This window comes from Aphelocoma coerulescens, chromosome 8 (assembly GCF_041296385.1).
Source record: "Aphelocoma coerulescens isolate FSJ_1873_10779 chromosome 8, UR_Acoe_1.0, whole genome shotgun sequence".
Lineage (NCBI taxonomy): Eukaryota > Metazoa > Chordata > Aves > Passeriformes > Corvidae > Aphelocoma > Aphelocoma coerulescens.
This window is the reverse complement of record NC_091022.1, coordinates 8361443-8381525: the sequence shown is the minus strand read 5'-3', so window position 1 is coordinate 8381525 and position 20083 is coordinate 8361443. Positions and strand designations below refer to the sequence as shown.

Genomic DNA, 20083 nt, shown 5'->3' with positions numbered 1-20083 from the left:
GGTGCACCTAAGGTTCCTTGAAATAAATACAGAGGTAAAATCCCTTTTTCCCTTCTAACTGTGTTTGAGTCTTGATTTTAAGACCAGGAAAAGGCATCACTACCAACAAGCTGCAGTTCCTCACTGGGCTGTTTTAGCCTTTTGTACCCTTCCTTTAAAGGGAGCAATGGGAGAAAGGCACCAAGTGCTTTCATGGTTCCTCCAAGCATCCAGGGCACAATAGTGCCCTTCCTGCTGAGGTAGTTCAGCCTGTGCTCCACTGATGTGTGTGAAATTATCTGTAATCTGCCTTTTTCGGTGGGCACCTCTCAGGGTGGATGGGCCTTGGAGACTGTTAATGTGACACTGCATTCAACAGTGCTTCCCAGGCTGCCACACCGAAAGGGGCTGTGAGCTGTGACCTCAGTCCCCCTACACTGAAGCTGCTAAACTATTTTACTCTCTGTGATTCCAGGAGGAGACTCCACTCTTCCTTGCTGCTCGGGAAGGCAGTTTCGAAGCCGCAAAAATCTTGCTGGACCATTTTGCCAACCGAGACATCACGGACCACATGGACCGGCTGCCCCGGGATGTGGCCCAGGACCGGATGCACCACGACATCGTGCAGCTCCTCAACGAGTACAATGTGGCCCACAGCCCCGCCGGGCACCCCGGGGCCATGCTGAACTCTGCCCTCTCCCCGGTCATCTGTGGCCCCAACAGGTCCTTCCTCAACCTGAAACACGCTTCACTAAGCAAGAAGTCGCGGAAACCGAATGCCAAAGGCATGCCCACCAGCCTCACCAAAGATGCAAAGAGGAGAAGGAAGAAGTCCCTCAGCGAGGGGAAGGGGCAGTTTTCGGAGAGCTCAGTGACCCTGTCACCGGTGGATTCTCTGGAATCGCCCCATGCTTTTGCATCTGAACCAACCTCTTCTCCTGTGATGCCTTCACCAGGGGTGCTGCACTCGTCACCCAGCTCGCTGCTGACCGCTCCATCGGTGCAGGCTGCGCACACCATGTCCTTCTCCAACCTCCATGAGATGCAGCCCTTGGGACGTGGGTCCAGCACGGTGCTCCCATCTGTCAGCCAGCTGCTCTCACAGCACAGAACCACCCCTCCCAACAGTGGGCTTGGCAGGCTCCGGCCAGGCAACGTCTCCACCGAGTGGATGAACCGCATGGAGGTGAACGAGTCCCAGTACAACGAGATGTTTGGCATGGTGCCCCAGGTGATGCATGCCCACCCCAGTGTTTCTCAGCAGAGCGGCTTGGTTCAAGCAGACGCGAAGCACCTGGGGGTATCCAGGGAGTCTTTGCCACCCATCATGACTTTCCAGCTGGTTCCCAAGGGCAGCATAAACCAGCAAGCACTGCCGCAGCAGGCCCAGTCAAACTGCGCTCAGAACATGGCTGGCCCTCTTAGCTCCATGTACCAGATCCCAGATCTAGCCCAGATGCCTAGCGCCTCGTTCTCCATGGCTGCCATCCCTCAGCAGGATGGGCAGGTGGCTCAAACAGTCCTCCCGGCCTACCACCAGTTCCAGAGCTCGATGGGGAAATACCCCACGCCTCCCTCCCAGCACAGCTGCTACTCCTCGGCCACAGAACGGACTCCTAGCCACAACCGGCACTTACAAGGGGAGCACCCGTACCTGACTCCGTCGCCCGAATCTCCAGATCAATGGTCAAGCTCTTCCCCACACTCTGCCTCTGACTGGTCTGACGTGGCAACCAGTCCCAGTAACAACCAGCGCGGGCCAGCGGCCGCTCACATGACAGAGCAGCAGCGGAACAACATGCAGGTGTACGCCTGAGGGCTGCCCAAGGTGCAGCCCAAAGCGGACTCCAGAACTCATGAAGGTCTTCCAGGATGGAAATGAAGAACCATTTTAGTATCCAAGAGTCTTAATGAGCCCAGGATGTTCTTTCATTGGAGGGACTGTGGTCGCTGTAGACTTGTATGCTTTTATGCTAAACAGAGAACTGTAGAAGCTGGTGATGGAGAAGACCAGCTGGGTCACTTCTAACCAACTCCCACGCACCTTGGATGTGACTGCTGTCTGCACTGGATTCTCCAGTCTGCTTTTAAACGTGTTCCACCATTGCTTTGGGGAGACAGCTCTTCAGCTTAATACATCTTGTGGTCATTTCTCCAGAAATTTAGCCAAAACCAGCTTTGTATCCTTATTTTGTTACTCCTTCTGTTACCCACGTAACCTCTCTCTGAAGCACCTTCTACTAGTTCTCCTCAAGTTCAAGTTGCCTTGTCTTGACACAGCTCAGAGCTGCACTCACATTCCTAGACCCTCTCCTTCCCTCGTCCACTCTTGCTCAGCAAGCGAGCAGGACCTCCCAAAACCACCTGCAGGTTAAGTGACACCTCCTGTCACACAGCTTCACCCTTCCCTCTTCAAGAGTCTTTGTCTTATAGAGACCCACTAACACCCCTTAGTGTTCTCACTGCCTGCTCCCCAGGTATTATGAGATTATATATACATATAGTCTTTTTAGGTTGTTTGTTTTGTTATTTGCCCTCCTGAAAACGCTGGTCTGACCTGGTCTTCCTGCCACGGTGGCCCGTGGGCACATCTCTCCAGTGTTGTGTGTCTCTTCCCTGAGACACCTCTGACCATTTTGACACACTACCCTCCCCGTGCCCCCATCCTGCCAGGAGTGTCCATGACTGCCTTCGTGGGCTCCCATGCCAGAAGAGATGCACTGCAACTGATCCAGGCCTTTTGGGAAGCTCTTGGGATGAGCTCTTGAGTGTTTCAAAAACTGGTAACACAAGCTCCCAGCGTTCTTGCACAGTAGTCCCCTCCCCTCCATCCAAGGGTGGCTGTGTGTCCTGTCCTCCAGATACCATATGCTGCCTCTTTATGGTAGTATCAAGAAGTGTCAAACATGTGGTTACATGTTTGCTGTGTGTATCCTTCTGCGTCAGGAACAGCATCCAGCCCTTTGGAAAGTGTCCCTTTTTCTCCAGCCCTGGGTCGGAGCTGCCTTGTCTTCCCCTCCCAGCCCACGGAGGCTGCAGCACTGACTGACGAGCAGGCTTCCAGCAGCAGGAGTGGCATGCCAGAAGCCAGGAGCTGGGCTGTGGCAGCAGACCAAATAGCCTGGAAACCATTGCCTCCTGCAGTTCGGTTCACAGGTTTGGGGCTGCCCTCTGCTCTCAGCTTCAGCCTGTGTTGAGATTTCCCAGCCAAGGTGCCCCATGTGCTCTGTGGGACAGCAGGGCTGTTCGTCCTGCAGCTCCCCCGATAGTTTTGGAGTTGTGGAAGCCAGCTGTCACTGACCTTAGACAAACAGCCGCTCTTTCTGCTTTGTCCACAAGAGTAGCGCTTCTCTGAAGGGCTCCAGACCAGCCAGCAGCTGAAGTGAACATTTGTGGGGATGGTTTGCTCCTACCTCTTCAGGGGAACGCTGCAGACACGTCTTCCAAAGAGCTCGGGGCTGTCAGCTGCTGCCAAAGGACTGAGGGCTGCTCCTCTCCGAGCAGGCCATCCAACACCCTACCGTGTACAGTATTGTCTCTGGTGTTTCTTTCCATTCTCATCGAGTCAAAGTTGCTTTCTTTTTTTTTTTCCAATTCCACTCAATGGTACATGAAGGCAGGGCCTCAGGAGGAGCTGGTTCCCGGGGCTGTCATTTTGGGCTGAAGTTTTTAATTCTGTGTGAAGTTACTGCTTTTCACGGAGCACACAGCGTTCCCCAGCACGCTCGCTGCAGCGTGGCCTCTGAAGTTTAGCTGCAGCCGACTCAGACCTCCAGGGAGGGGCCTGCAGCCTCCTGGGGGTCTGTCCAGGTACATGTTTCACTGCGAATAATGAAGTGTTGCTACATCGATGCTAAAGAAACAAAGGGCTTTTGCTCATTAGCCCCAAATAACCAAGTGCCTTTTTATATATGTGGCTACCTTTTACAAGATGAGTGCTTTCTGTGGAATGAAGCCGGTTCTGTGCCTGGCCTGTTAATACGATGGCCCTCTGCCTTTCTTCTCTCTTTTTTTTTTTTTATTTTTTTAACTACTTGTAAAGATAATATCTCCTTAAGGTGGTATTTTATCTCGTAAGTTGTAGAGTAACCATTCACACAGCAGCATTTTCCTATATTAATAATGGAAAATATTTGCTTATTTTTACATTTTTTATAAAAGTCTTTTATGAAAATAGTTGCTGCCAAATGTATAAGCAATTTTTATCCCCAGAATAAAAAGTATGTGCCCAGTGTCTGTGTGCTGCTGTTTTCATTTGTTTTCCTGGCTACTGTGCACAGCCACTAGATTATAAATTAATCAGTGGTGCTGTCTCAGCACCACATGAACCCCACCACTTAGCTCCACCCAAGGGAGCTGGAAGCAGTCTGGTGTGTGTGTGTAGCAGATGGATTTTGGGTCTCTTGGTTATCTGAGAAGGAAGCAGTAACTGGCAGCCAAGCATCTGGGCATACTGGGAAGGATGGGGAGGACTGGGATGGGCCCTTTCTTGGGCACTTTGGATAAGAGTTCTTGCTTGCCCGTGGGAGCCAGGGAAGGGCTGGTGCATTTGTGTGGCTGTTAGAAAGGTGGTGAGCAAGGGTGGGTCGGGCAGTGGTCAGTGGATCTGTGGATTCACTCGCTCTCTCAGATCCTGCATGCTTCCCTCAGCTGTTTCTGTCCTTCCAGCAGGGAAGAACACCCTCGTCCCTGGAGCTGAGGCTGCCCCCCGGCTTTGTCTCAGCAGCTGGTGCATAGAATCCCTGAGGTTGAAACAGCCCCCTAAGATCATAGAGTCCAACCTTTAACCTGGTGCTGCTGTGTTCACCATTAAACCATGTCCCGAAATGCCATACAGATGGGTTTTGAACATTACAGGGATGGTGACTCCACTACTTTCTGGGCAGTCTGATCCATTGCCTGACTGCCCTTTCATTGACAAAATTTTCCCTTGTATCCTCTCTAAACCTCCTGTGGTGCAACTTGAACCCATTTCCTCTCATTCTGTTGCTTCTTGCCTGGGAGAAGAGACCAACCCCCACCTGTTCACAGCCTCCTTTCAGGTTGTTGTAGAGAGTGATAAGGTCCCCCCTGAGCCTCCATTTCTCTAAACTAAGAGCATGAAGATGAGTGATTCTGCAACCTCTGAAACAGGGAATCACCACTCCTCTGTACTGGCCTCAGGCTTGACGAGTTTGACTTGAGCAGTCGGAAAACAAACTGTCAGTAGCTGCCGTGCTGTACTGGGAGCACAGAGGTGCCACTGAAGCCTTGGGCTCCAGTGGTGCTCACATGGCTGTTTTCCAGCTCTCACTACGGATTTGGATGGAGCCAGTAATTGAATTACGATGCCAAGCTGGACTAAAGCTGCTGGGGGTATTTTAAGGGTTTAATATTCAAACAGTGCAGCTCCTTTATCTCCTGGTAGAGCCAGCTGGGTGAGTCCAAACCTCCGGCAGGCATTCATCCATGTTCTCCCACAGCTTGCACATCTGTGCCAAAGTTTAGCAAGCTCTGCCGAGCCCCTGGCACAGCTGCATTGAGTTTACCGGTGCTCAGGCTGAGACTTGAAGCTGTGTCTGCTCGGGACTGCTCATGCCTCTTCCCCAGCCTGGGATGGCCAGGGGCTTGTGGGAACTTGCTGTCTTGCATCCAAACGGAACCACCCAGGCAGGGAGCTGCAGCATCCCTTATCTAACTGAGGAGCAGTGGAGGAGCCTCGGGCTCTTTTGGGGAACTTTTTCACAGTTTTTCATAAATCAGGGGTGGAGTTCTGTTTTCTGGGGAGTTGCTGTTTGCAGGGTTCCCCTATTGATCAGGGCAGGTGATGTGTGGCAGGTGTTGTTTCTTTCAGAAGTGATAGCAGACAGCAGCTGTGTTTCGACACGAGAAGGTTTTACCCCTTGGATCCCAGCGTGCCTAGCAAGCAGCAGCAGCTCTATCCCACTTTGTGGGTGACAGAGAAGGGTCTGATCCTCCTCCCTCCCCGGGGCAGAAGCCAGACCTGCCTCTGCATGCCGGCATGGAGCTGCTCTCTGTGGGTGTAGCAGCGTTCACTGGCTGCATGTTTCAGCAAATGCTGCCACAGAGGAGATCCCATGGAGATCCATGGAGTGTACATGGCTTGAGCCTGACAGTAAGCTGTCCATGTAGGGGGAAGCAGGGCTCAGCCCTGGCTCTGGATCTTCTGCAGGTTGCTGCCTCCTGGGTCACACTACTAGTGCTGGTGAGCACCAGGCTCTAAAGGGCAGCTCCTCTCCTCCCCACTGGCCTGCACCGAGGGTTTTGGGGGGAAGGAGAGCCAGCCATTGGCTGGAGCTGGCAGCGGCAGGAGCTGGCAGCTTTGCGGGAGCCACGAGACAGGCGGCAGGATGATCTTTCAAAGCTGCTTTGGTCCATCAGGAGCCAGCAAAGTGACGCTCCAGAGCAGCGTGGTGGCAGCAGGAACGTGGAGAACTCTAGCTGCCTCCCAGAGGTGCAGAGGACACCCCGGGGCAAGAAGCAAGGACCATGGCAGAAAAGGCTGTGCCAGACCTTGCCGAAGGTCTCCAGCTGCTGGGGCCAGGGGCTCATCCCTGTGGCTCCATGCCGGCAGCAGCCTCCCCGGGTCGGGGCTGCAGGGACCCGCCTGGGGCAGGGGCAGTGGGGGGCTGCTGATGCGGGACTTGCCCCTTCCTCCAGGAGGGACACGGAGTGACGAAGCCCTGCGTCACCGCCGGGCCTGAGGGCTGGGCACCCTCCCCGCTCTGATGGCACCGCCAGCCCCCGGCTGCAGGCTGTTCCCACATCCCGGCGTCCCGCATCCTGCTCGCAAACATCCCCCGGCAGTTCAAACAAGGGCGGTGTGTGAGTGACGCATGGCAGAGCCGGGCAGGGCGCGGGGCCCGGCCGGGTGCCATCCCTTGGTTGGGGACAGGGGCAGTGCCAGGGGGTCGGACCCACGGCCCGGCCGCTGGCCACAGGGATGCTTTGGCCGGGATCGGGGGATCAGCCCCGGGGCTCATCCTTGCCAGCCCCCGGGCAATCCAGGGATGGCCCAGCGGGCATCCCTGCCAGGTGCCAGGCTGCTCTGGGCTGGAAGATTATATCTGTATCGCGGGAGCAATTAATGATAATTGCAAGGGGTTTATTGACCAACTAGGACAGGTTCTTCCTGTCTGTTTCTGGAGATACGTTAAATACAAACAGAGTGGAGAGCTGGGCGATTTTCCAGCAAAGTGGGGGGGATGGAGGGGGGTCAGCAGTAAGATTTTTATGGTGAGAATCACCTGAGTTGGGCAAACACAGGTGCTGATGAGTACCAGGCTATAAAGGGCAGCTCCTCTCCTCTCCCGGTGACCCGCGACAAGCCGCTATTCCTCACCATCTCTGGACAACAGGTGAGGAAGAGGCAGCTGGGGCCTCGGGCTGCTCAGAGCTGGCTGGCGGGCGAACAGGAGCTGGTCCCTCTCCCTGGTAGCTGCCGGGGGACCTGAGCTCTGCCCTCGCTGGATGGGGCAGGCTGTGATGATGCATTTTTCAGCCCTGCGTTGACTTTTGTCGCTGCTTCTTTGAGGGGAAGACGAGCTGAGTCTGCAAACTGGCCCCAGTGCCCGGGGATTAGCCCAGAGAAAGGGGAACTGCGCTGATGCGGCCGATTTGCCTCCCCAGCCTGGGCAGCGCTACGAGCTCAGGGCGTGAAAACGCCGCCGTGCACGCAGTCCCTGCAGCTGCACCGGCCCCGGCTCTGCCTGTGCTATTGCCGCTGCTGCACCACGGCAGGGATGGGGTCCCCCGGCCCGTGTCCGCGACAGCACTCTCCCCTTGTCCCCACAGAGCAGCTTGGCTCTCCCAGATGCCTCCTGCCGAATCTGGGACTGATGGGGCCAGGACAATCTGCTGCCAGCGTGGGCTGGGAACTCCAAGCCATGCCTGGGCCGTGGGGTGCAGGCATGGGGCAGTGACCTGTGCCGGGGAGTGGAGAGGGAGGCACAGCCTGTAATCTTCTGCAGGCAGCTCAAAGGGGCTAGGCTCAGCCCACAGCGGGGCAGGTTTGCACTCTCTGGGCACAGGTGGCATCCCCTGTCCCCAAAGGACCTTGTGTGACCCTCCCGAGCCTTTACAGGGAGCAAGGAGGATGGCGGCAGCGGCCAGACTCGCCCTCCTGCTGCTGGGCTGCGCGGGACTCCTGCACGGAGTCGGTGAGTGCCACGGCTCGGGGGCAGCTGCTTCCGTAGTGGGGCCAGGAGAGAGCCACGCTCCTCTCCGGGCTGCGATGCCGGCTGTCCCTCATCCCTGCTCTCCCCAAACAGATGGCAGGTACATAAACTATTGCCCCGACGGCTGGTCCTACTACGGGCTAAGCTGCTTCAAGTACTTCTCTGAGCCCCGGACCTGGGACGAGGCTGAGGTAAGCCCACCGGGGTACACAGGTGGACAGGGACCTCCCCATCTCCCTGAGGAGCCCTGGCACTGACAGCTCTCCCCGCAGAGGCAGTGCCAGGACGTCAAGGAAAGCGCCCACCTGGCGTGGGTGGAGGACGCCTACGAGGGACTCATCCTGGGGAGAGCCATCTCCTACTACCAGCGCGTGCAGCCCGTATGGATTGGACTCCAAAAGAGTGAAGAGGTGAGGTGTGGGCGGCAGGGGTGATGGGGGGCTGGGGGACAGAAGGGCCATGCCTCTGAACCCCACTCTCCCTGCACAGAGCCAGGCCTGGCAGTGGACAAGTGGGAATAACTACAGTGTCGCCACTGGGGTGCCTGGGAACGGTGCCCGAGGGGGGAGATGCGCCGTGCTGACCCACCAGAGCGGTGAGTGCCCGGTCTGTGCATCCACCCCCAGTGCCTGGGCTCGGCCGGCATTCCCCCGCCTCCCTCCTCCTCCAGGTCCCATCCCCTTGGAGGGCTGCGATGGGCACAGCTGGTGCCCGTCCTCGCCGTGGCCCCCGCCAACTCCGCCTGTCTCTCCTGCAGGCTTCTCTACGTGGTCCAGCGCCGACTGCTCCCGGAAGCATCACTACGTCTGCAAGTTCTACCCCTTTCACTGAGCACTGCCCTGGCCCGTGGAGGACCCCGCGCCGGCGATGTTCCTCCCGTGCCACCTCTGTCTCTGTCCCCACAATTCCTATAAATACATCTATAAAAAAAGAAGCATGCAAGTGCTGTGTGAGCTTGGTGCTGGTGCAAAGCCCTGGGCTGGTCCGCGAGAGAGAGAAACAGGCCCTGCCACGGCTCCCTGAGCTTCCCAGCTTCCAGGGGCTTCAGCGCTGCCGGTGCTGGCAGGGATGTTTGGGGATGAGTCCCCAGGAGCTGCGGGGCCAGTGGCTCTCCTGGCTGAGCACTCGTGTTTGCTCATACCAGCCCTCGGGTGCCAAATACAACAGGTGCCCCTGGGGAGCAGGTGGGGGGACAGGAGTGTCTCCAGGATGGGGATGGTCCATGGAGATCTGGGGCACAGATGTGGGTGGGGGTGGAAGCTGCGCCGGGTCTGCAGGCATGGGGAGTGGTGGTCTCCCATGTGCAGACAGCTCCACAGGGATCTGGGGGCTGCAACACTGCTCCACGGCCATGCTGACAGCAGCACTGGGACCAAAGGTCTCTTTTGTGTCACTGTTATGTTGCCACAGGCATCACGTGGCTGTTTGCTCTGCGGCTTTGAAGATGGCTCTGCCCCCACAGAGCTCATGGGGTTTTACCCCGCCAGAGCTGCGGCACGTGTCAGAGGTGGACTGCGTCCCGGGCAGCACGGATGGTGCCGGCACCAAAGCCTGACCGCCCTCTGCTCCCTCCCCAGGACCGCGGGGGCAGCCGGGGAGGCCACACAGCGCCGTGCTCACTGCGCGGTGACCACGGCTGTGCTGGTGAGCCTGGCACCGGAGCTGCCGCTGCCCCAGGGCAGCCGGGGCTGCGGGACAGCCCGCCTGCTGTTCCAGCTCCGTGTCCCCAGGCTTTGGGGCACAAGACGGAGACATCTCGCAAGCTCCCCCCTCCGAAGCTCCACTGCCCCTGTCGTGTTGGCTGGCGCTCGGTGACCTTTGAGCGCCAGGGTCCGGCAGGCTGATAAAGGCCGGGAGGGCTGTGCCGAGCTGCCCACGCAGTTTATAAAAGCACTACGCCAGGCCCATCCCGCTGTCCATCTGTCCGGTCGGCCGTCCTTTCGTCCGTGCAGTGGCCAGGGCGAAGATGTTGCGCTTGGTCGGGCGCGCCGCACGCTGCTTGGGGGCGAGGCGGGCACCGCCGGGGTCAGAGCAGGCGCCCCGGGGCGCCCAGCATCCCACGGCTTGGCAGAGGGCATGGTGAGCATCCCCAGGGGGGGCTGGAGACATAACCAGGGTAGGGGTGGGGAGCTGGCTGAGCTCTTACACCTTGCTGAGGAAGCAGAGCCTCTCCCTCCTCCCCGCAGCACTGCCAGGCACAGGGAGCTAGCAGGGATTTGGGGTGCTCCCAGCCTGGGCTGCTCACTGGTGGCATCTCCCCAGGGCCACCCTCTCTCCCCAAGGCTGCCATGGGATTGTTGCCACTCCCTCTGTCCCACAGCCTCTCCAGTGCCGCTGGGACAGGTGCCTGGCCCAAGGACGTGGGCATCCTGGCCCTGGAGGTGTACTTCCCTGCCCAGTACGTGGATCAGGAGGAGCTGGAGCGGTTTGATGGAGTGGAGGCCGGCAAGTACACACGCGGCCTGGGCCAGAAGCAGATGGGCTTCTGCGCTGCCCACGAGGACATCAACTCCCTGTGCCTGACGGTGGTGCAGCGGCTGGTGGAGCGCGGGCGCCTCTCCTGGGATGCCATCGGCCGCCTGGAGGTGGGCACCGAAACCGTCATTGACAAGTCCAAGGCTGTCAAGACCGTCCTCATGCAACTTTTCCATGACTCTGGCAACACTGACGTGGAGGGCATCGACACCACCAACGCCTGCTATGGGGGAACGGCGTCGCTCTTCAATGCGGCCTCCTGGGTGGAGTCCAGTGCCTGGGATGGTGAGTGCAGGCAGACACCGTGCCGTGGGGCTGGATGCTGAGTGGGTGCCATGGGACAGGGGAAGGAGACAGGAGGTGGCCTGAAACCCAGAGTTACTCCCACTTCAAAGGGAGCTACTGCACCCTTCAGGCTCTCCATCACCCCTGTTTCTTTCCTGCCTTGGTGTGACACCTGGCAGCGTGGAGGTGGGAACACACCATCTCCATGAGGGCCATGGGATGGAGGCTTCCACCCACTGATGGCCCTGCCAGTCCCTCTGTCCTCCCTCAGGTCGCTATGCTGTGGTGGTGTGTGGGGACATTGCTGTCTACGCCACGGGGAATGCACGGCCCACGGGAGGTGCCGGAGCCATTGCCATGCTGGTGGGACCCAACGCCCCGCTGGTGCTGGAGAGAGGTTGGTGTCATGCGACCCTGGGGATGGCGAGCTGGTGGGTGCTGTCCCTGGGGGCCATACATCCACGTCCCAGCCCCGGGCAGAGCTGCTCAGCTCCAGCAGCGCTGGCTCTGCCAGACCCTGCTGGGTACTCCAGGGTGCTGGCTAGCCACATCCCTGTGGGCACCATGGAGTGACTCAGGGAGGCTGCTGGATTCCAGGGGTGGCATGGCAGGCACAACCCCTGGGTGTTTGCCACTGGGCTGGGACGTCCCGATGCTCTCTGACAGCTGGCTCTTCCCGTGCCTCCAGGCCTGCGCGGAACCCACATGGAGCACGCCTACGACTTCTACAAGCCGAATCTGTCCTCTGAGTACCCGGTGGTGGATGGGCAGCTCTCCATCCAGTGCTACCTGCGGGCTCTGGACCGCTGCTACGCCGTGTACCGACGGAAGGCGGAGACCCAGTGGAAGCAGGGTAAGTGGCAGCAGCCCCGAGGTGCCCATCACAGCCCCCTGGATACTGATGGCCCCATGTTGCCTCCCAGCTGGCATCCAGAGGCCCTTCACCCTCGATGACTTCAAGTACGTCATCTTCCATTCGCCCTTCTGCAAGCTGGTGCAGAAGTCTGTGGGGCGGCTGCTGCTGAACGACTTCTTGGCCTCTCCCAACCCCGACACAGCCTCCGGCCTCTACAAGGGGCTGCAGTCCTTCCGGTGGGTCCCTGTGCCATGTCCCCCATCCCTCAGCCCAGCCAGGAATGTGCTGGTCTGGGGTTTGAGCTGGTCTCTCTCTGGGCAGTGGTGTGAAGCTGGAGGACACCTACACCAGCAAGGAGGTGGAGAAGGCATTCCAGGCAGCCAGCCAGGACATCTTCAACCAGAAGACCAAGCCCTCCCTGCTCCTCTCTTCCCGCAATGGCAACATGTACACACCATCCATGTATGGCTGCCTGGCCTCCCTCCTGTCCCAGTGAGTCCCCCAAAATGCTGGCTTGGGGAGAGGGAGGAGGTCGTTTTGGGGAGGGCAATCCTTGGCTGGATAGAGGGCCAGAACTCATCTCCCAGCACTCATCTCCCCTGCCTCAACAGGGACCTGATGCTTTCATTGCACACAACCTCCAGCATGGTTGCATCCTGCTCCATGCCATCTCCCTGCCAGTCTTTTCATCCCAACTTGCTGGAGCTGGGCCAGTGCATAAAGCTCTTCTGCCACCACCAGGAGGATGAAAACCCCTGTTGTCGTGCCCAGTAGAATGAGTGACCCCCATGGGAAAGGAGCCATGGGAACAGACAGGCTCTGAGGGGAACAAAAGCCTTGTCCTGGATATCCCTGGCACCACCACACTCCAGGGCCACATTCCTTTTGAAATGTGGCCCTGAGGCCCAAGGATCGGCCTGCCTGCAAAGGAGGCAGCCCCCTACACTACCCCTACATCCCTGTATCCCCATCGCCCCAAATCTCCTCTAACTCCATAACCTCTCGCTGCAGGTGCTCAGCACAGGACCTGGCTGGCTCCCGGATCGGTGCCTTCTCCTACGGCTCAGGACTGGCGGCCAGCATGTTCTCCTTCCGCGTCTCACAGGACGCAGCCCCAGGTGAGCCCCAGGGGAGTGAGGGACTGGGAAGGGAGGGCAGCGTGGGGCTGTGGGGCCAGGGCTGCCAGCGGTGCCATCTCACACGCGGGGTGCCCGTTGCCAGGCTCACCCCTGGACAAGCTGGTCTCCAGCCTGGCTGACCTGCCCGCTCGCCTGGATGCCCGCAAGCGCGTGGCCCCACAGGACTTCGCAGAGATCATGAAAAAACGGGAGGAAACCCATCACTTGGGTGAGTGGGGCTGGGGGGATGTGACCCTGCCCTGCTGGGACCCCACAACACCCCTGAGCATCACTGGCCTCTCCCTGCAGCTGACCACGCTCCCCACGGCTCCCAGGCGGATCTCTTCCCTGGAACCTGGTACCTGACACGGGTGGATTCCAAGTACCGCCGCGAATATTCCAGGAAGCCCATCTAGAGTGGGATCACCAGAGTGGTGAGCCCTGCGGAGGGGGATGATCTCTTTCCCATTTTCATCCCTGTTCATCCGTGCATCTGGGGCTGGCCTCTGTGGGAAACTTCACTTTGGATGGCTGGGGAATGGCCAGCAGTCACTCAGACCCCAGAGCTGTTGGAGAGGGTGGCATCTTCTGCAGACACCTGGGCAGTGCAGGGGAATAAAGGTGTGGATGGGAGGGGGCAGCAGCCCGGCTCTGGCTCCTGGTCTTGAGTGGTCTCCTCCTGCCCCAGGTCCCTCTGTCTTAACGATCATCTGGATCGCAGCCACTTACAGGATTTATTTCATGGCCACCTACCCTGTTAGACATGGGAGTATGCCCTGACATTTTGGGGGAGCCAAGTAAACCCCAACCTTCCAGTCTCCAGTTTGGGGGGGCAAGATGGCATTTTCCCCATGATGTCATTAAATTGAAACACCCTCATGGCAAAACTTGTGGGCAGGAGGGCACAAGTGACACAGGGACTCACGGGAGGGCTCATCCCCCTTGCAGTGCTGCTCTCTGGGCCATGTCCCAGCACAGGACTGTGGCCAGACAGGACCTCGGCAGCCACAGAGACCTTTGCACCCTTCAGCAAACAGCAGCAGGGTCAGGAAGCAGCAGGGGAGGGAGGGAGGGGGTTTGGGGTTGAGGACAAAGGACCGCACAGACAAGGCACCACATGCTCTCTCCTTCTAGACCCTTTATTGAATGTGGGGCCACCCCAAACCCAGTGTGGGCGTCAGGGATGGCCACGTGCAATGCTTCCCCAGCTGGGGGAGGGTCCAGATGCTGCGGCCATGGGGAGAGTCCTTGTCAGCAGTCGGGGTCTACAGCAGGTGGAGCTGGAAGACTTCTGTGACACATGGCTTCAGCTCGCTGAGGTTGGACAGGGGGGCTGAGAGCCCCACGATGCTCCACTGCTCCCCTGTCACCGAGCTGGAGCTGTGGTAGGACAGGAGCTGGGCCCCTGCCTTGCTCAGCAGCCCTGGAGAGGAGGACAGGAATTAGGGACCACAGGCTGCCCCACTGCCCCAACACCCAGCAGGGAGCTGAGCCTCTGCTCACCCCAACACCCTCAGAAGCCCATGATGCCATTTCTTCCACCACCCCAAGTCCTTTGCTCCGTATCACACAACCCCCTGCCCAAACTCCCCATCTATCCATCTCTCCAGGCAACATCTGCTGCAGCAGGGGCTCAGCTCTAGGTCGGACATGGGGGCTCCCCAGGCTGTCCCTACAGCTCAGGGCTGCCACAGGGACTCACCGGTCAGCGTGGCCAGAGCACTGGGATCAGAGGCTTTGGCTCTGTAGAGGAGGAGAGGGCTGGACAGCGGGGCTGGCTGCTTGAAGGTGGCCCCATTGATCTGCCGCAGGACCGGGGTGCTGCCCTGCACTGTCCCCGTCACCTGGTGTGGGGTGCCCTGCAGGGACACTTGCACCAGACCGGTGCTGCTGTCGGGCTCGGGGGCCACATCACTGTGGGTGGTTGTGACCTGCCAGAGAGATGTGGCCACTCAGTGCCCAGGTCCTGCGTGAGGCTGGGGATGGGGAAGGAACGTCCTTGGAGGCACCCCAGGGAACATCCAGCCGGAGTGCTGCATTAGCAGCCCAGTAGGGTGCCCCCAGGCTCATGCTGCTTGGTGGGGAAGGTGCAACAGGCTGAGGTGCAGAGCCTAGGTGTTCACGCACCTTCAGCCCAGCCTCCTGGGCCAGCAGTGTGGCATTCACCAGGGTCACCTCCTGTGTCCCTCCAGCCAGCATGCCCGCGGCCACAGCAGGCGTCAGGTAGCTCCCAGCCTCCTTCAGGGGTGTCCCTGGGGTGCAGGGAGGAGGCATGGATGAGCCAGCAGCAGAGGGGTCAGGCCCGCCTGGAGCTGGTCCTTCCTCCCACCCAATCCATCCTCTCATCCATCCCTGCACACCCCTGGGCTCCAATCCCACCATCAACCACCTTTCTGTCCATCTGTTCTCCTGCCTGCCCGTGGGGGTCCCCACACCCAGGCTCACCTAGGGTGCAGACCTGCACGCTACCCTGCACTTGCTTGCCCACTGTGCGCAGCACCGTGCCCAGGGCCCTGGCCAGGGCGATCCAGGGCCTGGTCTGGGGTGCAAAAGCCTTGCTGAGAGCCTGCCCATTAACCTGTGGGAGAGAGTGAGCAGTGAGAGCCTGCCAGGGATCACACATGGAGCATTGCTCCCAATGCACCCATGGGTTACAGCTGGAGGGACTGAGGCCCAGAGGTCAGGTGCTGCAGGGGGACTCACTACACCAGTCAGCCCCTTCCCCGTGGCCATGTCCACGATCTGCATGGCGATTTCCTTGCCACAGCGGCTCTGTGCCTCCCAAGTGCTGGCACCCAGGTGTGGGCAGGAGATGACGTTGGGGTGGTTCACCAGGTCACGGTCCTTTGGGGGCTCCTGCAGACACAATTCCATCCTGCCATCAGCTCCCAGCATCCACCTCGGAGGTCAGAGCAGGGGGGATTTACCCCACCTCCTTTGCAAGGAGAGAAGCTGAGAAGGGCTGTTCTTGGTCCCAGTCCCCCAGGGTTTGCCAGGCTGCCCTGCCCTGGTTTGGGCAAAACTAAGGTGATGCTGAGACAAAGCCAAGCTTGGGGGGTCCCAACAGTCCCACTCACCTGTGTGAAGACATCGAGGGCAGCCCCGCCGCACTGCCCCGACTGCAGCGCCCGCAGCAGCGCACCCTCATCCACGATGCCACCGCGGGCACAGTTGACCACCTGCACACCACGGCGGCACTTGGCAAAGGTGCTGTCATTCAGGAGCCCTGCAGAAGGAGGGCTATGAGCAGCTGGGGGCTGCCCCAGCTCTCCCCAAACCTCCCTGTGATTGTGCCCACTCCATACCTGTGGTGGACGGCAGCAGTGGCGTGTGCACCGTGATGAAGTCACAGCGGGGCCAGATCTGCTCCAGCGGCAGCTGCTCCACACCAAAGGTGGCTGAGACATCAGGGGTGATGATGGGGTCGTAGCCTATGGTCTGAGGCAGAGTGGGCGCTTGGTCTTACAGCCTGGCATGGTGGCTCTGGCCAGGTCAGAGAGGTCCATGCTCTCCATCACTCCTCCCTGCCCTATCTCCTTACCTTCATGCCAAACGCCTGCATGCGGGTGGCCACCTCCCTGCCGATGCGTCCCAGCCCCAGCACAGCCAGCGTCTTCCCGTTCAGCTCCATGCCCATGTACTGGGGAGCACAGGGAGAGTGAGTGAGCACACCCCACATGGGCACCCACCACCCAGAGGTGCTTCACCTGCCTCCTACCTTCTTACGGTCCCACTTGCCCTCCTTCATGGAGGCAGCTGCCTGTGGGATCTGCCTAAAAAGGAGGCTGGGGTCAGTGTGGGGCAGGGGGCTGTAGGGCACACCTCTGTCCGCATCCTGCCTTGTGCTCACCTGGCCAGGCACAGGATCATCCCACAGGTGAGTTCGGCGGCGCTGAGGCTGTTCCCAGTGGGTGTGCTGGGGATGGAGAGTGGTGTCAGTGGTGTGTCCTCTGGGCTGACAGGGGTCTGTCCCCGTGAGGATGGAGATACACAGGGTGGTGCCAGGGGTGCCATGGGTGGGGAGGGCACCCTATTGAAGCCTCCCCTGCCTCCCCAGGATCACAGGCACGGACGTCCCCACACGCCTGCTCTTACTTCATGACCAGGACGCCCTTCCTGGTGGCTGCCTCTACGTCCACATTATCCACGCCAGTGCCAGCTCTGCCCACCACCTTCAGCCTCTCTGCCGCCTCCAGCACCTCGGCCGTGACTTTGGTGGCCGAGCGGACGATGAGCCCATCGCAGTCCTAAGGGGTGACAGACACAACGAGTGGGACCAGGGCCGGGGCCGGTGGTCCCGGGTGGGTCACGGGATGGGGACAGCAACTGCCGGGGTCAGGGATCTGCCGTGCGAAACCGGCCGGGCTCTTGCATCAGACGGGAGGCGGGGACCGGTCGAGAGGGTCCGCTGCCACCCGGGACCGCCGGCCTGCAGCTGTGCCTACCCCCCCACGCACCCACCACGCGTAGGTGCAGCCCTGCCTCACCCGGATCTCCCGCAGCAGCTCCTCCTTGCTCAGGCCGGGCTTCTCCTGCACCCGGAGCCCGCCAGCCTGCAGGATCTCCCGGCAGCAGGGGTCCAGGCTGTCGCTGATCAGCACTTTCTGCAGCTTGCCCAGTGCCATGGCGGGAGCGGGCCCGACGAGCCGGGGATGGACGGCACGGGACAGGGGTGCCGGCTCTCTCCGCACGCCGCCGAGAGGCTGCTGCTGCCCCTCCGCCGCGCTAAAAGAGCTGCGAACGGTGCACGTTTTTCGGGCTCATTGGGTCCCGTCCCCATGATCCCACCTCCTTCCCTTCCCCTCCCCGCCCCAGCCCGCCCGGTCCCCCCCTCATCCCCCCGCCCCCGGGAGGAGGGAGGGAGGAGGCGGGGGTTGCGGGGCCGGGCCGGGGCCCCCAGCAGCCCCAGAGAAAAGGAAGGAGGTGCCCCGCCAGGACCCCGTTGGTCGGGGAGCCACAAAACCGGGGGGAGCGTGTCCCGACCCTGCGCACCGCGTCCGTGCCTCAGTTTCCCCGTCCCGCATATCACAGCTCAGCAAGGCAGGAGGGGGACGGCAGTGGCAGCCACAAAGCTGGGGGTGCCGCTGGCAGGAAGCAACGCGACCCCAGATCATGGCGAGCCCAGCCATGCCCTCCCCAGCTCGCCCAGGAATGGGGGTTCCCTAGACCCCACAGCTCAGAAGTGAGGCAGAGCCATGGTCCCTGCACACCCCCGACTTTTTGCCCGCTGTTGAGTAATGCCCCTGATAAGAGGCCGGGGACACGAGGCCAGGCCTGGCCACTGGCTCCCAATGATGTGGGGTGCATGGGAGCCACCCAGCAAACGCCCTCCATGGGGCAAGAGCCACGTGGCTGCATCCAGTGACCTCGCCGTGGGAGTGCTGGCCCTGAAACACGATGCTGAGGGGGCACAGCCCGGCATGTGGATGCGGCCAAACCTTCACAGGGCACCTGGACCAGACACATCCCAGATCCTGCCCATGGGGAGCAGGGTCTGGCCCTTCATTCCACCACTTTCCATGCACTGGGAGTGAGCAGATGATGCAGTGCTCCCAAGCCGGGTCCTAATGGGATTGGGCCTTTCCCCAGGCTCTGCCCCAGGCAGCAGGTCTGAGCCAAACTGCCCTGTGTGAGACCTGGGTGGTCCTGGAGGCTGTTAAACCAAGCAGAGTCCAAGTGATGGGCCTGTCCCAGCGGACAGAACAGGATGACTGTCCTCGCCACAGGCAGCGCCCCTGAGGTGGGAGAGCCCAGCATTATGCTCACCCTGGAGCTGTGTACAGCCTGGCACCACCTACAGCCGGTGCTACACGGCAGCCACAGCCAGGGAACAACCGTGACGCCAGAGCGGGGAAAGTCCAGGGCGGCCAGCACGGGGTGAGAGATGCGGTCAAGGGCAGCAGCTGGTGAAATCTGCCGCGGTCCCGAAACGGCCCCTTGGCAGAGAACTGTGACCCGGGGACCGCGACAGGGCTCCCTCTCCACAGCCTCACGCGTGGCGTGGGCTGAGGGCACCCACACTGCGGGACCCGCTGTGGCTGGAACACGGCCCGCTATCCCGCAGCCCTCGGCACAGCCGGGCGCCGGCCCTGGCCTCTCTTTTAGCCATTAGGACCTTGCTCAAGGTGCCCGAAGGACACATCAGGACCTGCCATCCCGGCTCCCTGCTCCCCGTGCCGCCACCGCCCGGGCTTGCCCAGCGCCTCCGTGGCTCCTCTCCCACGCCTGTGGCGTACTTGTGCGGAGGACACGCGTGGCCAAGCCATCTCGGCCTGAGGCAGCGCTGTGGCATCGCTTTTCCCGGCCAGCTGGTGCCCTCTCCTGGGGATTGTGGCCAGACACACAGCCGCACGGCACTCCGGCTCCCGCCGGGGGCCTGCTGGGACACTGGGAGTGCTGGCGGGGTGGCCGTGCCAGCAGGCATGTCCCCCCACTCCCTGCCCCCCACGGGAGCCAGATGGAGGGGACCCAAAGGCTGGAGGGGACCCAAAGCTGGCAGGGCCAGCGGGATGGGTGCCGGAGGACTCGGGCCGTCGTGGCTGATGAGTCACAACGGGCATGGAGTGTGGGAGTTATGGGGGCACAGCACCCCTCTGCTGACCTCATTTGTACCAGGTATTGCGTTCAGAGTAAGAAATTCGGCAGAAAATAAACCCACCTGTGTTCCAGCCGGTCCTCAGAGATCAGAGGGCTGGGGACAGCTGAGCTTATGTTCTGAGTATAACCAATTTGGCACTATAGGTCTGGTCGTGTTCAGTAGGAAATTCCACAAGTACAGCTTCACAAATAGTGCAGCTTATTAATTCAGCACCATAGGTTTAGTCACATTCCGTAAGAACCTTCATAATCACAGATTCATGAACAGTGCAGTTTATCAAAGCAGCAGAAACACAGATACAGAATTGCTGTTGATAAATGCACCACTTGCAATAGAGCTCTAACAGTAACAATAATGTTGTGTTAACCAGCGTGATGATAATAACAATTGTACACAGAAACTTACCACGGAGGTGTCCCCACTTGGGAGGAGGGAGAGGAGAGTAGCCCATTGATAGTCTCCAAGGTACTTTTGGGTCTTCCTCCTAACCAGTTAAAATTTATACCTGCCTCATAATCCAGCTCAAACTTCTCCCCCTACTCCTATGTTAGTAGAGTATGACCTAAGTGGAGAGTATGGAGCTATATAAGTGGTA

At 59.9% G+C, this 20083-nt stretch overlaps 4 protein-coding genes across 4 annotated transcripts in view; 3 read left to right on the top strand and 1 right to left on the bottom strand.

The window, feature by feature from the left end:
- NOTCH2 (notch receptor 2) overlaps positions 1–4211 on the top strand; it is an 83399-nt gene extending 79188 nt beyond the window's left edge. The window contains exon 33 of the mRNA XM_069022331.1: positions 455–4211. Within this exon, the coding sequence (XP_068878432.1) occupies positions 455–1795 (1341 nt within the window). The 3' untranslated portion in view covers positions 1796–4211. The remainder of the gene's footprint in view (positions 1–454) is intronic.
- Positions 4212–7258: 3047 nt separating this feature from the next.
- On the top strand, positions 7259–9075 carry REG4 (regenerating family member 4). The gene is made up of 6 exons (XM_069023064.1): positions 7259–7337; positions 8063–8138; positions 8250–8347; positions 8429–8566; positions 8646–8751; positions 8914–9075. Exons 2-6 carry the CDS (start codon positions 8075–8077, stop codon positions 8985–8987), a joined length of 480 nt encoding a protein of 159 aa, XP_068879165.1. The 5' UTR covers positions 7259–7337; positions 8063–8074; the 3' UTR covers positions 8988–9075.
- A 985-nt stretch (positions 9076–10060) lies between these two features.
- On the top strand, positions 10061–13533 carry HMGCS2 (3-hydroxy-3-methylglutaryl-CoA synthase 2). Its single transcript, XM_069022830.1, has 9 exons — positions 10061–10235; positions 10477–10916; positions 11188–11313; positions 11605–11769; positions 11840–12008; positions 12094–12264; positions 12784–12890; positions 12994–13119; positions 13200–13533. The coding sequence occupies exons 1-9, from the start codon at positions 10123–10125 to the stop codon at positions 13304–13306; spliced, it is 1524 nt and encodes a 507-aa protein (XP_068878931.1). The 5' UTR covers positions 10061–10122; the 3' UTR covers positions 13307–13533.
- Positions 13534–14013: 480 nt separating this feature from the next.
- Positions 14014–17624, bottom strand: PHGDH (phosphoglycerate dehydrogenase). Its single transcript, XM_069022936.1, has 12 exons — positions 17378–17624; positions 16986–17137; positions 16741–16806; positions 16609–16663; positions 16432–16530; positions 16196–16328; positions 15968–16116; positions 15594–15746; positions 15336–15468; positions 15018–15142; positions 14593–14821; positions 14014–14313 (listed from the first exon to the last, which is right to left on the bottom strand). Exons 1-12 carry the CDS (start codon positions 17513–17515, stop codon positions 14156–14158), a joined length of 1590 nt encoding a protein of 529 aa, XP_068879037.1. The 5' UTR covers positions 17516–17624; the 3' UTR covers positions 14014–14155.
- Positions 17625–20083: the final 2459 nt, after the last annotated feature.

Excerpts from the sequence above, each read along its gene's own strand:
- REG4 (XM_069023064.1), top strand. The coding sequence starts at position 8,075 with ATGGCGGCAGCGGCCAGACTCGCCCTCCTGCTGCTGGGCTGCGCGGGA. Across the intron at positions 8,139-8,249 it reads GGGACTCCTGCACGGAGTCG|ATGGCAGGTACATAAACTAT; the intron begins GTGAGTGCCACG and ends CTCCCCAAACAG. Across the intron at positions 8,567-8,645 it reads GACTCCAAAAGAGTGAAGAG|AGCCAGGCCTGGCAGTGGAC; the intron begins GTGAGGTGTGGG and ends CTCCCTGCACAG.
- HMGCS2 (XM_069022830.1), top strand. The coding sequence starts at position 10,123 with ATGTTGCGCTTGGTCGGGCGCGCCGCACGCTGCTTGGGGGCGAGGCGG. Across the intron at positions 11,314-11,604 it reads CCCGCTGGTGCTGGAGAGAG|GCCTGCGCGGAACCCACATG; the intron begins GTTGGTGTCATG and ends CCGTGCCTCCAG. Across the intron at positions 13,120-13,199 it reads GGAGGAAACCCATCACTTGG|CTGACCACGCTCCCCACGGC; the intron begins GTGAGTGGGGCT and ends CTCTCCCTGCAG.
- PHGDH (XM_069022936.1), bottom strand. The coding sequence starts at position 17,515 with ATGGCACTGGGCAAGCTGCAGAAAGTGCTGATCAGCGACAGCCTGGAC. Across the intron at positions 16,807-16,985 it reads AAGGGCGTCCTGGTCATGAA|CACACCCACTGGGAACAGCC; the intron begins GTAAGAGCAGGC and ends CTCCATCCCCAG. Across the intron at positions 16,664-16,740 it reads ATGATCCTGTGCCTGGCCAG|GCAGATCCCACAGGCAGCTG; the intron begins GTGAGCACAAGG and ends CCTCCTTTTTAG.